We start from the raw sequence: 14,891 nt of genomic DNA on the forward strand, positions 1-14,891 counted from the left end.
GAGACAGCAGCACACGAGACCACATGACTGAGACAGACTAGTTCTCTACATTCTTAGAATGAAATAACCAATATTATTATAAAAAAAAAAAAAAAAATTGTCTAACAAACAGTGGGGCCTGAAAGTCTACATCGAAAATCACGTCAATCACATCAAAATCCTCAAGCTTTGGATAGATTGCAGCATCCAAGCAGCTCGAGTACAATATTTTCAATTAACTTTCCACTTAAATCATGGTGGTGATGATACTAAAGAAAAAAAGTATGACATAAGTCAAATGCAAATTCATAGTCTTTTCTTTTGTAGGTTTATAAATGTCTCAGCGTTCATTTGTCTAAAAATAGACATAAATATGCAGATTTCCTCTACCATCAACATGAATAAACATGAAAAGGGAAAAAAACTGAATCAGTGCAGTCAATAAGAAGACCATAGTTATTTATGGGTTCATATAATAAACATTTTAGCAATGCTTTCAAATATTGTTTCAGTTTACATAGTTTAAACTATACATTCAAAACAGTTCACCCAAAAAGGAATACTCCGTCATTTACACATCCTCATGCTGGTACAAACCCATTTGCTGTTATATTTTCCAGGGAACACAAAAGGGAGAAAATCCAATGAATCATGCTGCTCATCAAGATTTCTCCTTGTGTTCCATGGAAGAAGGAAATTCATACAGGTTTGGAATGACATGAGGGTGAGCAATTGACAGATGTTTCCTTTAAGGATCTCTTTAAATTTGGTATGACATTTGTTCTGCAGAACTGCACCAACCTTCTCAGCAGCTGTGTGAAAGGCACTGGCCATCTCCAGCCTGTGTTGCCTCTCGTCAGACGTGACTGTGAACTGTTTCCACACACGGTTGAGTCTGGGCAGTGTGTCCCCTGAGGAACGGGTGGTACAACGCAGAGACTGGCACAGCACCACTGTGGCCTGCAGCAGCTGGCGGCCGTAATCATAGGTGCTCTGAAAGCAGAAAAGGAAACTTTACAGTGAACTGTTACCACCACATGGGCTGGATACTCTTACGACATTATACTCTAAGAAGCATAAAAAAAAAGAATTCTCACACATATACTGGGGGAAAATTGCTTCTTCTTTTTTTTTAAACATTTACTAAACCAACAGTTTTTATTCTGAAAATTATTGTTTTTAGTTTAGGGTCCAATTCTCACTATTTACTAGTTGCTTATTAGCATAAAGCACAACCTCCAGCGTTCTCTCTTGAAGCCAACACGGAAGTCAGGACTGGCCGCTAGAGAAAAATCTGATCTCCCCCATGTTAAAATGCCCAACTTTGCAACAGAAAAAAATATGGTTTACAGCATGGTACAAAAAGTGGATTTGGTCTATACGTACAGCTAATTTTGCCCTTCATGACAACTGTGAGGGGAGTGAATTTTTTTTATAACTCATCCGTTTAAATTATATTAAGCCTTAAAGTTCTGCATAATTAAGGGAGTACAGGTGGACTGCCGTTATGGTCGAGCTAGATGGGCGTGGTTTCAGCAACCAGGCACATCAGCGCCATCCACATCCCGCCTCTTTGCCCATTTTCAGTTATTCGGGAGTGACACATTCGGAGCTAAACTTAACTACCTTACTAACTATTAATAAGCAGTAATTAGGTGTTTACAGAGGCAAAAGTCATAGTTAATAGTTAGTACTAGTGAGAATTGGACCCTAATCTAAAGTGTGACCGAATATCTTATAAAAATCTGTTAAAACAACATAATATGTCATAAGGAAATAAAAGGCTGGGATTTATTTAATCTATGAGAGTCTATTAATTGGATTAAATTATTATTGGATCAAAACTAATAAATAAAATACATTAATAATAAAAAACAATAATGATAATAATGTGGAAAATAGAGCTTTTCATATTGTCTTTAGCAGTGGATTCAATATGATGCAACATGGCAACTTATTAAAGCAGTTTCAAACACCTGTGCAACATCCACAAACTTCTTGTGTTTCTCCAGCAGCACTTTGGTTTCTTGTGAATCGTCTCCCAGTCGAATGTGGGTCTTTAACAAAGCATCGAGCAACTCCCCTAACCACTCCACCGCCTGAAAAGAAATGAAACAGCCCTTATAGCCCCTCAGGAAGTACAGACCCACTTCAAAGATTCTTTCCAATTGAATTTCAAGCTCTGACCTGCGAAGCATCTTCCTCACACTTGAAGAGCTGTACCATCTGCAGCATCTTGAGTCTCCTGACATCAACCATGTCCTCACACCTATAAAACACAAGCGAACACATAAGACCCTCTTCTCTTTCTCACCAGGTGCTGTGTCCATGATGAGAAATTATAAAAAGAGGAGAGGAACCTCTGTTTGCGGAGCTGCATGTCCTCCATGATGCTGTGAATGTGGTCGATATTGTCTTTGTTCTCAACACCTACATCTTTGCCGTAGGAAAAAGACGTCTGGGTAGACATCTGGTCAAGCAGTACTTGGCCTTTTTCTCTTAAACTTTGCAAGGCACCCTCTGGAAGACAGTGAAACATTTTTCCTGTTTTAGGTTCATGCATAAGTAGTCTCAGAGATGGACGGCGGCAGGCCCATTGACTGCTTTATGCATATTGCAAAAAAAAGAGGCAAAACTCAGTAACAGCTCGCCGTTTTTTTTAAGCACTAATTAGCAAGTTAAAGGGTTAGTTCACCCCAAAAATTTTAAAATACCATAATTTACTCACCCTCAAGCCATCCTGGGTGTATATGACTTTCTTCTTTCCGCCAAACACAATTAGAGTTATATTAAAAAATATCCTAACGCTTCCACGCTTTATAATGGGAGTGAATAGAGTATTTGAAGCTCCAAAAAGTGCATCCATCCATCATACAAGTAATCCATATGGCTCCAGAGGGTTAATAAAGGCCTTCTGAAGCGAAGCAATGCGTTTATGTATGAAAATAATCCATAGTCTAGTTCCGGCTGAAGAATGACCTCTGACCCGACACATGAAATAGGATGTAGGAGTAGTGCAAGCTTAGGTGAGAGTTAACGCCTCTTGCAGTACAAACTCAAGCTCCTCCGACATTTCTCTTTAAAAATTCTAGATTTAGACTTCTAATTTGTGACGGGTGTTTTTTGTTTTGTTCGATCCTCTGCTTCCGCATTCGTCAATACATCATGTGTCGGGTCAAATGTCACTCTTCGGCCGGAACAACGGAAGCCAGTGATTATAATTTATAGTTCTAAATATGGACATTTTTCTTACAATGATGTATCGCTATGCTTCAGAAGACCTTTATTAACCTGCTGGATCCGAATGTATTACTTTTATGATGGATGAGCTTTTTTTCCAAGTTACCATTCACTCCCATTATAAAGCTTGAAAGAGCCAGGATATTTTTTAATACAACTCTGATTTTGTTTGGCTGAAAGAAGAAAGTCATATATACCTAAGATGGCTTGTGGGTGAGTAAATGTTTGGGTGAACTAACCCTTTAACTAGACATCTACAAGCAGAACTGCATATTCCACGTTGCTTTTATGAATTATACCAGAGTTTAATCATACTTTTTTGTAATTAGTTGATTTGCCGTCTGCTAAATGTAAATAGAATTGTGTCAATTAAAACAAGCATGTACTTATGTACTATTTTTATTCAGGTTTTTTTTTTTGTATAAATAGTGCAAGTAGTGTGTTCACACTGAAATTTCCAAACACAAAAAGTACACTTCAAATACCAGGATTATGCACTTATTTAACCAGAAAAAAACCCAAGTGTGGAATGTTGGACACTTTGTGCACTCAGCTGTCGCAGCTTTTCTTATGTAGCAGAGAAGGAGGGGCTATCAGACTTTGATGTTGGGTGACAAAATAACCTTATACAATTCACTAGACGGCTGAGTATATAGCATTTCATTTAACAACTTTTATTTTAAATGATATATAATTCAGATAAACACAGCTCTAGATTACACCGTAACAAATCTAACTGTATAACAAAATGAACAATAACCTTATGTCTGGGTGGTTCTTGAAAAATCAAACATCTGTTTATATAACTCTAATGAATAAGCACCAGAAGTTTCGGTTTATCAAAATGTAATTACATGAAACAAGATCAGGCAAATGAGTAGGACAACAAGGCTTCCTAACCTACGCTCTTGAGTTTCTCCTCCAGATGTTTTAGAGTTTGCTGGATTGCAGCTCCATCTGCAGGGGCGACGTCTGCACAGAGCATTCCCAACAGCCCGTCTAACTGCTGGGACAACTGAGTCAAACACATAGACACTGTCATCAGAAAGCATATATATGTAGGCCAACAAAGAATTTATACACTCGTTTTTTTGTGCTGATTTGGGGAGGAAATCTGTGGAATGGCTAAGTACCCCTATTATGCCATTTTAAAGGTTCGTAATTTTGTTTTAGAGGTCTCAAACAATAGGTTTACATGCATCCAAAGTAAAAAAACACTATTCTTTTTTTTCTTATAATATACATTGCAGCAACCTCTCTTTTCTCACAGTGTCTGTAACGGTTTGATAAAAGGATTTGGTCTCTCTAAACCTCTCCTTTCCTACTATGATCACAACAGACTCTGCCATTTGACCAATCAGTCTACCGCTTACAGTGACTGTTGGAAAAAAAGGGCATCACCATATCTAAATTTCAACTCCGGAAGCGTCCTCAGCACTTGATACACAGTGATACGAACAGTAACGATGGCGTCAGTTTTACCGTATCAATTTGAGGTTTAATTCCTAATCTTTTGGAAGTGCATGCAAAATGGATTTGCTTTCACGGTACAGAAAACGATGTCTTCTTGATATGTTGATAACACAGAAAAAAAAACTCGTCCAGGCCTCAGCTACAACTACAGTGTTTGAGGGCAGGTCAAACTAGATGTTGTTCGTGGGTAGCCAATAAGGAGCATAATGTAAATTTGTTACAAACCTATGTGCAGGGAGTAAGACCGGAATTACTGACGACTCGTTTCAGGCAGTTCAGAATCAGTTCTTCATTTGTCTTGCACTTTGCTCTTTAAAACTTTGCAGACCTTTTACATTTCACAAACAGCTACACTATATGAAAGGTAATAACCAAAAAGGCCCTTTAAATATGTGCAAATGGCATTTTTTGTTGACTTCAAGACATTTTACTTAATTTGACATAAATCCAAGTGAAACGAGGAAAATAGAAAGAAGGGTAAGACTTGATTTTATCCATCTGGAATTTGGATTGGATTGTGAAGCGTGGGTGATAAACACCACAGTGGAGCCAGGTGATTGGAAAGAATGGGATGAAAATATAAGAGGGATTTATGCCATTAAGTTATTTCGGAGGCTGAGCAGGTTATTACATTTTGACTGAATTTAATTTGGAATAACATGCACAGGTGAACTGTGCACAACAAGACCAGAACTGTACATTGGAAAAGTAAAATGTCATGTTGACTTTACACAGATCTGATAGCATTACAATGTATCTAGTTATAGCGAAAAGCATCTAAGTAGCCAAAATATTTACTTAAGTCTACATTCAAAAGATAATTGTGTTCTGTGGAAATCTGCAGAGCTTAAATTAGAATTCTGTGGGTGCAGATTCCATGATTAGATATCAATGATCGTACAGAATCTTACATCTTGTGCGGTCATGTGGAACTCATGGGCAGACTGTAGGACGTTCTGCCTGAACTCTAATTGGCTGGCCTGCCTGTAACAAACATCACTGAGCTGCTGTTGCAGACCCTTGAGCTCCATCAGGTCCTCTTCATCTCCTGCGCTCAGCAATGCTGCGATCTGCTGGTTCAGCTCCACGTAAACAGCAAACCACTCCTGCAGCACACAGCATGACATTGGCTGTTAAGACACAGTTAAATAAACCACCAGCACTCAAAGATCACAGGTCCATAAACACAGTACACCAATCCCACAGGCCAATGGCCACAGCAGCTCCCATGAAACATAAATATACACAAGACTAAAACACAACAAAATCATTTGCAATTTATGGACTGATGAATGTCCAAAACACCCCTAAACATCACAGTATCGTTTTTACTGTATCGAACATACCATTCAAATGTTTGTTTGTAAATTAACACCATGTTGGCTTTCACAACCATTTTCATAGGAAAACTAGGTTAACTGTAATTCAAGCTTATCAGAAATCTAAAACTAACCGGCGGGGAATGCTTGGACAAGGATAACTACTATTATTGCTTCTACAAAAATATAAGCAGCACAGCTGTTTTCAACATTGATAAAAATAAGAAAATGTTTCTCGAGCAGCAAATCAGCATATTAGAATGAATTCTGAAGGATTATTGCTGTACTTTTGATCAAATAAATGCAGCCTTGGTAAGCATAAGATACTTCTTTTAACAGTAGTGTATATATAGACTTAACAGAACAGAGACCAGTAAATAACCACCTAGCAACCAAGCTGAACACCATAGCAACTGCATAATATCCTGGCAACCAATTACAACCTCATACTCCCACATTTTTGACTTCTGCATAGAGGAAGACCACAAACATGTTCTTTAGAAAATATCTAAATAAATGACTGTTGTGTCCAAAATCCCTATTTATGGAAAGTTGAAAACACCATCTTTGAAGAAAGCACACCACTTTGGCAACACTTTGCATGCTGACTAACATGAAATCACTTTTACGTAACCTACGGTTTAAAGCATGTCTATAATTGGCTCAGTTCCTGACTCAACGTGACAAAGAGGTCGCTGTTCAACAAACCATAAAGCCACTGAATCACACACTCCAAAACACCTTCCTGTAACAAAACATCAATACCAACAACTCTGCATCACAGAGATCCCTGTAAATGACAGAGGCTGTTTGTGATCACACTGAGCCACAACCACACTGAAGAATTACAGAGGCAGTAACTACTTCAGACAAGCCAAGAGCACACCACAAACCACATACAGCCAAACAGCTGACCTTCAGGAAAACTGACTGTGGGTGAAAACCACCGCTTTAAAGCCATTCAAATGCATTTTATCAAGACTGTAAACATGACATAGTATGTACTAAAATAACCTAGGTAGCCTGAATCAAAGATTTAACATGAATCTAAATACTACATATTCTTATTCCCACATACAAAGTTTGTATAATCTGAAGCATAAGTATTCAAGAAGATTGGAATATGATTCCCTCAAGTAAAATACATCAATACTGCCACCTACCGGAGGGACATAAACTGCATGATTGTGGCATTTCAGTGTCACTTCTCAGTGTCAATACTTATAAGCATTTCAATATAAGTTGAAAGACTAAATAACAAACATGTTATAACCAGTGAAAATGGCTGTTAAACTAAAAATAATACAAATAAATATCGCTTCATGTAATTAACCAACGGGTTGAAGGTCTAAATCATTGCAGTTTCAAAGGGCTTTAGAGGGCTATGCACGATCCCAGCCGAGGAATAGGTCTTATCTAGCAAAACCGGCTGTAATAAAAAAAAACAACAAACAAAACATTTATATACTTTTAAACCTCAACTGCGCGACTTCTGTGTCATTCTGTCTGAAAGGTCACGCTTGTGACGTACGTGGAAGTATCGACCCAGTGTTAAAACGAACGTGCAAAGACTAAATCCCCCTTTACAAAAATAAAGGTAAAACAACAATGTCGGACATTTTTAAAGCTGGAGGTGAACATTAGATTAAGAAGTTTTTCGGCACTGGGTTGGTACTTCCACCTACGCGACGGACGTGACCTTTCCGGCGCGGTGACGTCATACCCATCGAAGAACAACACAGAAGTCACGCATTTTAAGGTTAAAAAGTTTGTTTTTGTTGAAAATGGCCAATGGTTTTGCTAGATAAGACCCTAATCCTCGGCTGGGATCGTGTAGAGCCCTCTGAAGCCCTTTGAAACTGCATTGATTTGGACCTTCAACCCGTTGGTTGCAATTGAAATACATTATTCAATTTCTTTTTGACTGAAGAAAGTAAGACATGAACATCTTGGATGAGATAGGGGGGAGTAAATTATCAGGAAATTTTAATTTTGAAGTGAACTAATCCTTTATCTGATATGGTAACTCCGAACTGTCCTTGTGCATAACAGACCCATATTGAAAACTCTCCATTTGCATTTCGGAGAGGCTACACATTCCACAAAAACCACATACACAAACCAGAGATGATGGCTGTACTTACACTGTGTTGACTCTCGATCTCCTCATGCTTCTGCTGCAAGGCCTGAGATGCGCGAATGGAGTCTCCAATCCCCCACTGCGTGCGGAGCTGGTCTGTGCCAGGACCTTCCAGCCAATTCACAACCTGCTCACACACAAGACACATAAACACAGACAAAGAAACCTTTAATTAGTGAATCACTACCAAATTTGACCCCCGAGCCACTGAGCAGACTCTAATCGGAAATAAATCAGGAGGAACAAAGAGCAAATCTAATTAACTAAATGACAGGATAAGGTCGATGAGAGCGCAAATTAAAGATTTACTTAATTAGATATGTACTTGTTTACAAAAAGAAATGTAGGTCTCAAGGGCTGCACAATCCTTTGGCTGTCAGATTTTGAATGAACATCAATGTTAGAGAAAAATGAAATCCCAGAGCTGCAGCTAAGTGGAAGATAGTCAGTTTTCTTACACAAATATCATATAATTTTAACTGCGTTTATGGTGCTTTTTGAAGATCTTTCAAAAATGCATCCTTTTGTATTGCACAGAAAGAAAAGGATACAGGTTTGGAACAACTTGAAGGTGAAAAAATAATGACAATTTTCATTTATGGGTGAACCAACTTGCAAGTTCAGTCTCAATTGAATGGCTTGGAGTTAAAAAATGAAATTACAACTGAAATGGCCGAAAAATGAATTTCATTTCTGTTGTTCAATGAACTAGAGGAGCAAATGAAAAGCCTGGAACCGCAGCAAGAGAACCTGTTTTGTGAAGAAAGTCATTAATTTGTCTAATGCTGAGGTGCCGGAACTTGTTAAGAATCGCTGCTTAGTTTGCAAGGCTTCCTGTCTGTAATTGCTTCAGGCACTGTGGCTTACAAACGATCCCCCCCTTCCCCGCGCAATTTTTCACAGAAGGTGAGAAGTAGGCCAAACTCCTTTTCCGACACACAAGATGTGCACGTCCCAATATCCTGATCACCATGGAAACAGACATTTTATTTTGTCTGACAGGAGTGGTTAAGGGAGGCTTTCATCGGAAACACGACTTCTGATCTTGGCATCAAACTTACATGACCTAAACACCATACTTGATAATTCCAGATATAACTAAAAATTTTTTAAATATATTTGGATGCATTATCAAAAAAATGAATGACTGACCCCAAACTTTTGAAGAGAAGTGTGAATTGTTTTGATACAAGAATATAAATCAATTAATATCAATCAAAGTAGTGAAAAAAGACAGCAAAAGCACAATATATAGATGTATGATTGCACTGCCACAGTCCTGCTCTCTAACAGTGATTCTCTATGATAATCAGATTCTCAGTGGGAATTTGGTGGGAGTGTTTTGTAAACCTTCCAAAAAGAAAGCACAGCACTTCTGTCAGAGAATTATGTGACAAATCTTTTCTGTGGAAAAACTCAGATTGTAGGGTGCGGAGATCCACCAAAAACTTGTATTTGTAGACTAAAGACTGCTGATTCACCAAAGCCCAGCCACAGTCTGAACTGGGAGTACAAGGTCTTCTCTTTCAAACCTTGGTGGTATTTAGACATAGAAATAAAGCAAAATGGTTCACAGATGACATTGAAACTCCCTCACTCCACAACATCATGTGGTGGGTTTGTGAAAGATGACGGAGCAAAGACATGAAATAAACACAAGGCTACATCCTCCCTTATGAAGTAGAAATGCCTGATGGCTGAAACACAACCAGTTCTTAAACACAACCTGACTATCTGGAGGTGATCTTTCATTTTATTGGACGTACTTCTCCTATAAATCAGTTTTGAACAACCCTCCCCCAGTGTTTTACCTGCATGACCTTGGTCTGGATTTCCTCTAGCTGGGAGCGTTTGCTGCGCTGTCTGCAAACTTCCTGATACTTTGTGTACTGCTCCCTCAGAGAGTCCAGGAGCTTCATCACCTGAGGCTGAGCCAGCAGCTCATCGTCCATGGGCGACCAGGCTGTGCCACTTCCTCCGCCCTCAGAGCCATTGAAACGCCTCTGCTGAAGCTCAGAGAGCAACTCATGCCCTGTGAGAGAGGAATACATCAGGGGAAATAAACATTTATGAGAGAAAAATCAAGGCTTAAGCCTTGAAAAGAGAACGCAGTAAACGGTAATAAAGTTTCACAGTTAACATGTCAAGCAGAAAGAAATCAATGAATGCAAATGTGATGGCAAATTTTGTGTCTGTCAAGTGCTCTACTACAAAAGGAGTATGGATTGACTTAATATAGTATGAATACATTAAGTCAGAATTCCAACTACTTTAAGCACAACAAAGTGACAGACTCAAATACAGAAGAAAAACTAATTTTGTGCCATTGCCTTGTTCTTATTTGTGCCTCTAACCAAGGTTAGGCAGAATTCAGAATTGGTTGCCTTTCAACTCATGAGCGTGAATATGAATTAAACGGGCACTAAAAGATGTTACATTGACATTTGGATTGAAGTTGCAAAACAGAAACAAGGATGAATAGAATTAGCCCAATACAGCAACAAAGCAGGCCAAAATGGAAGCATGTTGAGGACAAAAGTCTTTGGTAAAAAAAAAAGAAAGAAATGCACCATTCCAAAAAGGCACAGAATTAATAGTGCTTGCATTTTGGGGGGCTTCAACAACAACAAAAAATGTATGGTGTATATTTGAACTGAAAACATTTCACACATAACATCATTAAAAATGTAATAATAAATATTCACATTCAAAGATTAAGATGGTATGTTTTATATATAAATACAAATTTTATTACAGTAATATTTGGTCTGTTACATTTAATTTTCCATTTAGTGCTTCATATTCAGTTGAAAATATTTTTGTTTTTTTGTTTCTAAAACATGCTGTATTTTAAAATATGAAATAGGGAAGATAATAGAGTGCAGATGCAAGGTCAATATAATATAATTTCATAAAAATCTAATGAAATACACAAAATATAGTTAATTTATGTTGTCACATTTTATATTAATTCAAATGTTTAGCTCATACAGAAATATAAAAAGCATCAATAAAAACTACAGCAGCAACATGAATTGAATTGCATTTTAATTCTACTTTGAAACAATGCAGGTTGAAATTTATTGCATTTAAAGGGCTTTCTCAGTTCAATTCTGAATGGTGCACAACCCCGCCAAAATCACTTGCATGGGGCACAACATCACTAACAGATGGAGCCATTATTCAGTGCAGGGCCTGATGTGAGGGACATACTGATCAGGGAAGAATCAACTCACTTTACAAACCAGCTTTAACTTCAAATACAAAAGCTGTGAAATCACTTTAGAGTGTCAAACAGCACTAAAGCCAAGTTCTACCCCACCAATAAAACTGAATGGAGTCACAGGCCAGCTGGAAAAACAGCTTCACCATTGACATCACATGCTAGATCCAGCATAGCAGTTCAAATTCCAAAACCAAAATCTGCTTTTGCAACTAGTTTTCAAATGGACCCAAAATATTTCAGAAATATCTAAAAAGGCAATTTCAAAGCAATGCCTACATCCACATGAACACGCACAGCACAGATCAGCACTGACCTGTCTGAAGGACCGTTTCGGGGTCAAATGAAGGCAAGATGTTGCTCTCTGAAGACCTATGATTGTAACAATGTTGTTGTTGAGCATTTTAATAACAACTTTAGGAACAGCTAATAGAAAAACAGTGGCCCCTGAAACAGCAGCCATATTTAGGAGCTCATGCCTGAAGATAATGAGACGTAAAATACCTGTCCTTCTCTGCCTGGCTTCCTTTCTCATTTTCATTGATGACGGTAAGTTCATCCAGAAGGGATGTGGATTCCTTTGTGAATTTTTCAAAGACCTAATTGAGGGATAAATGGCAAATAAGACATGCATTTAAAAACAGCATACTGTTATATTGATATAGTTACACACTGAAATATTTTTCAGGCATTTGATGACATTCAATATCCATCTCAATATTTGTGTATTTACAGATGCAGCTAAAAGCATCACAGTTTCAACCAAACTTGAAATAAAACCAGAAATAAAATAAAATACAAGTTAGATGGGAAACAAATTTTAATTGAAACAAAAATGAGAAATGTTGCTTTGGCAACTAACTGAAATAAAAATGTAAATACTGCACTATAAACAATAAACTACACAATAAAACTGACAACAAAAAAAACAACAACAAAAAAGAAATTAAAGCTAAAAAGAAATATTTTAAAAACAACAATGACGAAAGTACATAAAATATTGATCATTCAAACTGTTGCTACATACTACAACAGCCACTATTGTCAAATAGATTCAAATATGCTAAGTGAAATTGAGTTAAATAATGAAGACATGATTTACACAATATTTTGACTATGAACACAAAGAAGAATTATGTTTTATATGTGAATTAATATTTCACCAATACAACAATTCCTAGTACAAAAAAGGAATATTTATATACATATTTATATTGTTTCTACACATTGTTTCTAAAACATACTGTATTTTAATATATGAAATATATCAGTGAACATTTTTAAGGATAATGTAAACAAGTAGGGTGGTCAAAAGTATTGTTACTTTTATTGTGACGATACAGCATATTCGGTACCCGCTGATAGATACTGCTTTCAAGCGCACCTGTGTGTATCGTGTAAGCGCTCTGTGAAGGTTTCTATTTACAATGTGTTTTTGAAGCGTTTATCATTATAGCCAATCAAAGACATATCTGTTGAGCATGTGAACACAATGGCCAATAATAGGTGTTAGTCAGAATCTGCTCAACTCTGCTTTTTTAAAGTCTTCACAGAAGTGAAGATCTAAGTGAGGTAACGCTGAACTTAAAGGTTTAGTTCACTTTAAAATGAAAATTAGCCCATGATTTACTCACCCTCAAGCCATCCTAGGTGTACATGACTTTCTTCTTTCTGATGAACGCAATCGTTGTACTAATATAACTCTGATTGTGTTCATCAGAAAGAAGAAAGTCATTTACACCTAGGATGGCTTGAGGGTGAGTAAATTATGAGATCATTTTCATTTTAAAGTGAACTAATCCTTTAAGTGATTGACAGCTTCAGTCAGTGTGCTCTATGCTCGCTTTCTGTTTATAGCCCATATACTATTTATTTTTCATGCTGCTCAGCACACTGAAAAGCTTCTGAATTTACAACGTATTTAAATGTGTGATTGAATCCAAAACTGCAAAGACTGACAGTGATACAATCATAGCAACAGATGGGACAAAACAATCTGATACTATATGTCAAAATAGATGTACGTTAAGCATTAGACAGTAAACACAAACTTATAGACCTACCACTTGTTCTATGTAATGTGTGTTTCTTTGTCCTTCACTTTATTACAAATTTTCACGTAATATTTTTTTAAACAATGTTTACAAACTTTTAAAGGCTACATGCCATTTAAATGTATTTATTTACAGTTAAATAAAATTAGTTTTTGCTATGTTACCGAAATTGGTACAGAGAACCATGAAGTTGTACTGGTATTGGTACCAACTACTGGAATGTTGGTATCGTGACAAACAAGTGTGGAATTGGAGTCACTTCATTGAAACAGACAGTTTGATGAACTGATTCACAAATGAACTGAAGTAGTCTAATGACACTGCCTTTTGAAAACTCCAGAAAAAGAATGCAAAAATGATCCCCCGATATTTACAATGTTGCTTAGTTTTGTATCGCCAGCAATATCATGTGAATATACATTACTCAGTCCTACTAGCCACAACTCTGAATAACTGTCTACCAATAAAGAGAGAAATTTGGTTCTCACCAATCGTTTGTTGACCCAGTCCAAATGATCGTAATCCAGACTCCCGCCAAATTCATCTGTAAGTTGGCATGGCTCGATGTAGCGTGTGAGTTTATTGGCAGACACTAGAATAACCTGAAACACAGAACATTAACTTTTAGGTATGACCAAGGACCAAAGCTTTTTCAATATCTGTGCTGCGAATGTAAACGACAAGAAAATAAAACCCACCCATTTGAGAATTATTTGTTGTAACAGAGGGGAAAGTGCACCATTTACAAATGTTACCAATTAAACAGGCATCTGTGGGTGTAATGTAGCATAACCTGAAATCGCGCAAGACCTTCTGTAGCAGTCAAATGTCATGCAAGGTTAAAAACCATGAATAATTTATTTGATATTTGAAGGCATATAGGACAAACTCTGCAGGTGAAAAAGCCCTTCTGCTGGGTCACAACCACAAACCGTCACATAATGTCAGTCCCACTCATTACCCAAAACTATTTTTTTATATAAGAACACCAGTAATAAGATTAATTATGATTATTATTTATTATACATAAATTCTGTATAATGATGAATAAACTATATTTTCCTTAGAAAAAATAAAACTGTGTTGGAGACTGATGTTCCTCATAACCACTCATCGGTTTATTCTCAAATCAAATAATTTCAGCTCAAATTAATATTTAATTTATTTATATATTTAATTGTTATGTAGCTAAATAATAAGTGGAATCAATTGTGCAATCAGTTGTTGGACGTTAATGCAAAACAAACCAGTTTACAGCTGCCAAGCAGCATAAAAACTATTCTGTACCATTATACACACACATTGATTTATGGTATACTTTACATGTAAATGTTTATCATTACTATGCCTGTGCTCCCCTCCTCACTGCAGTTTGGGGTGTCGACAGGAAGAGAGACAGCACAGCTGTCTTTACAAAAATGTTCAGCTGAGTCAACACACGGAAGAGAGGGACAAGGCCTCGC

At 37.1% G+C, this 14,891-nt stretch overlaps 1 protein-coding gene across 1 annotated transcript in view; it reads right to left on the bottom strand.

Moving 5' to 3' along the window:
* The window catches only part of sestd1 (SEC14 and spectrin domains 1), a 45,100-nt gene that overhangs the window by 4,489 nt on the left and 25,720 nt on the right, over positions 1-14,891 (bottom strand). The window contains exons 7-17 of the mRNA XM_079822486.1: positions 13,917-14,030; positions 11,879-11,973; positions 11,691-11,746; positions 9,963-10,183; positions 8,156-8,278; positions 5,604-5,798; positions 4,120-4,234; positions 2,340-2,499; positions 2,167-2,248; positions 1,956-2,078; positions 781-972 (exon numbers count right to left, since the gene is read on the bottom strand). Coding sequence (XP_079678612.1) covers positions 781-972; positions 1,956-2,078; positions 2,167-2,248; positions 2,340-2,499; positions 4,120-4,234; positions 5,604-5,798; positions 8,156-8,278; positions 9,963-10,183; positions 11,691-11,746; positions 11,879-11,973; positions 13,917-14,030 — 1,476 coding nt within the window. The remainder of the gene's footprint in view (positions 1-780; positions 973-1,955; positions 2,079-2,166; positions 2,249-2,339; positions 2,500-4,119; positions 4,235-5,603; positions 5,799-8,155; positions 8,279-9,962; positions 10,184-11,690; positions 11,747-11,878; positions 11,974-13,916; positions 14,031-14,891) is intronic.

Source organism: Gobio gobio, assembly GCF_949357685.1.
Source record: "Gobio gobio genome assembly, chromosome: 7".
NCBI classification, from domain to species: domain Eukaryota; kingdom Metazoa; phylum Chordata; class Actinopteri; order Cypriniformes; family Gobionidae; genus Gobio; species Gobio gobio.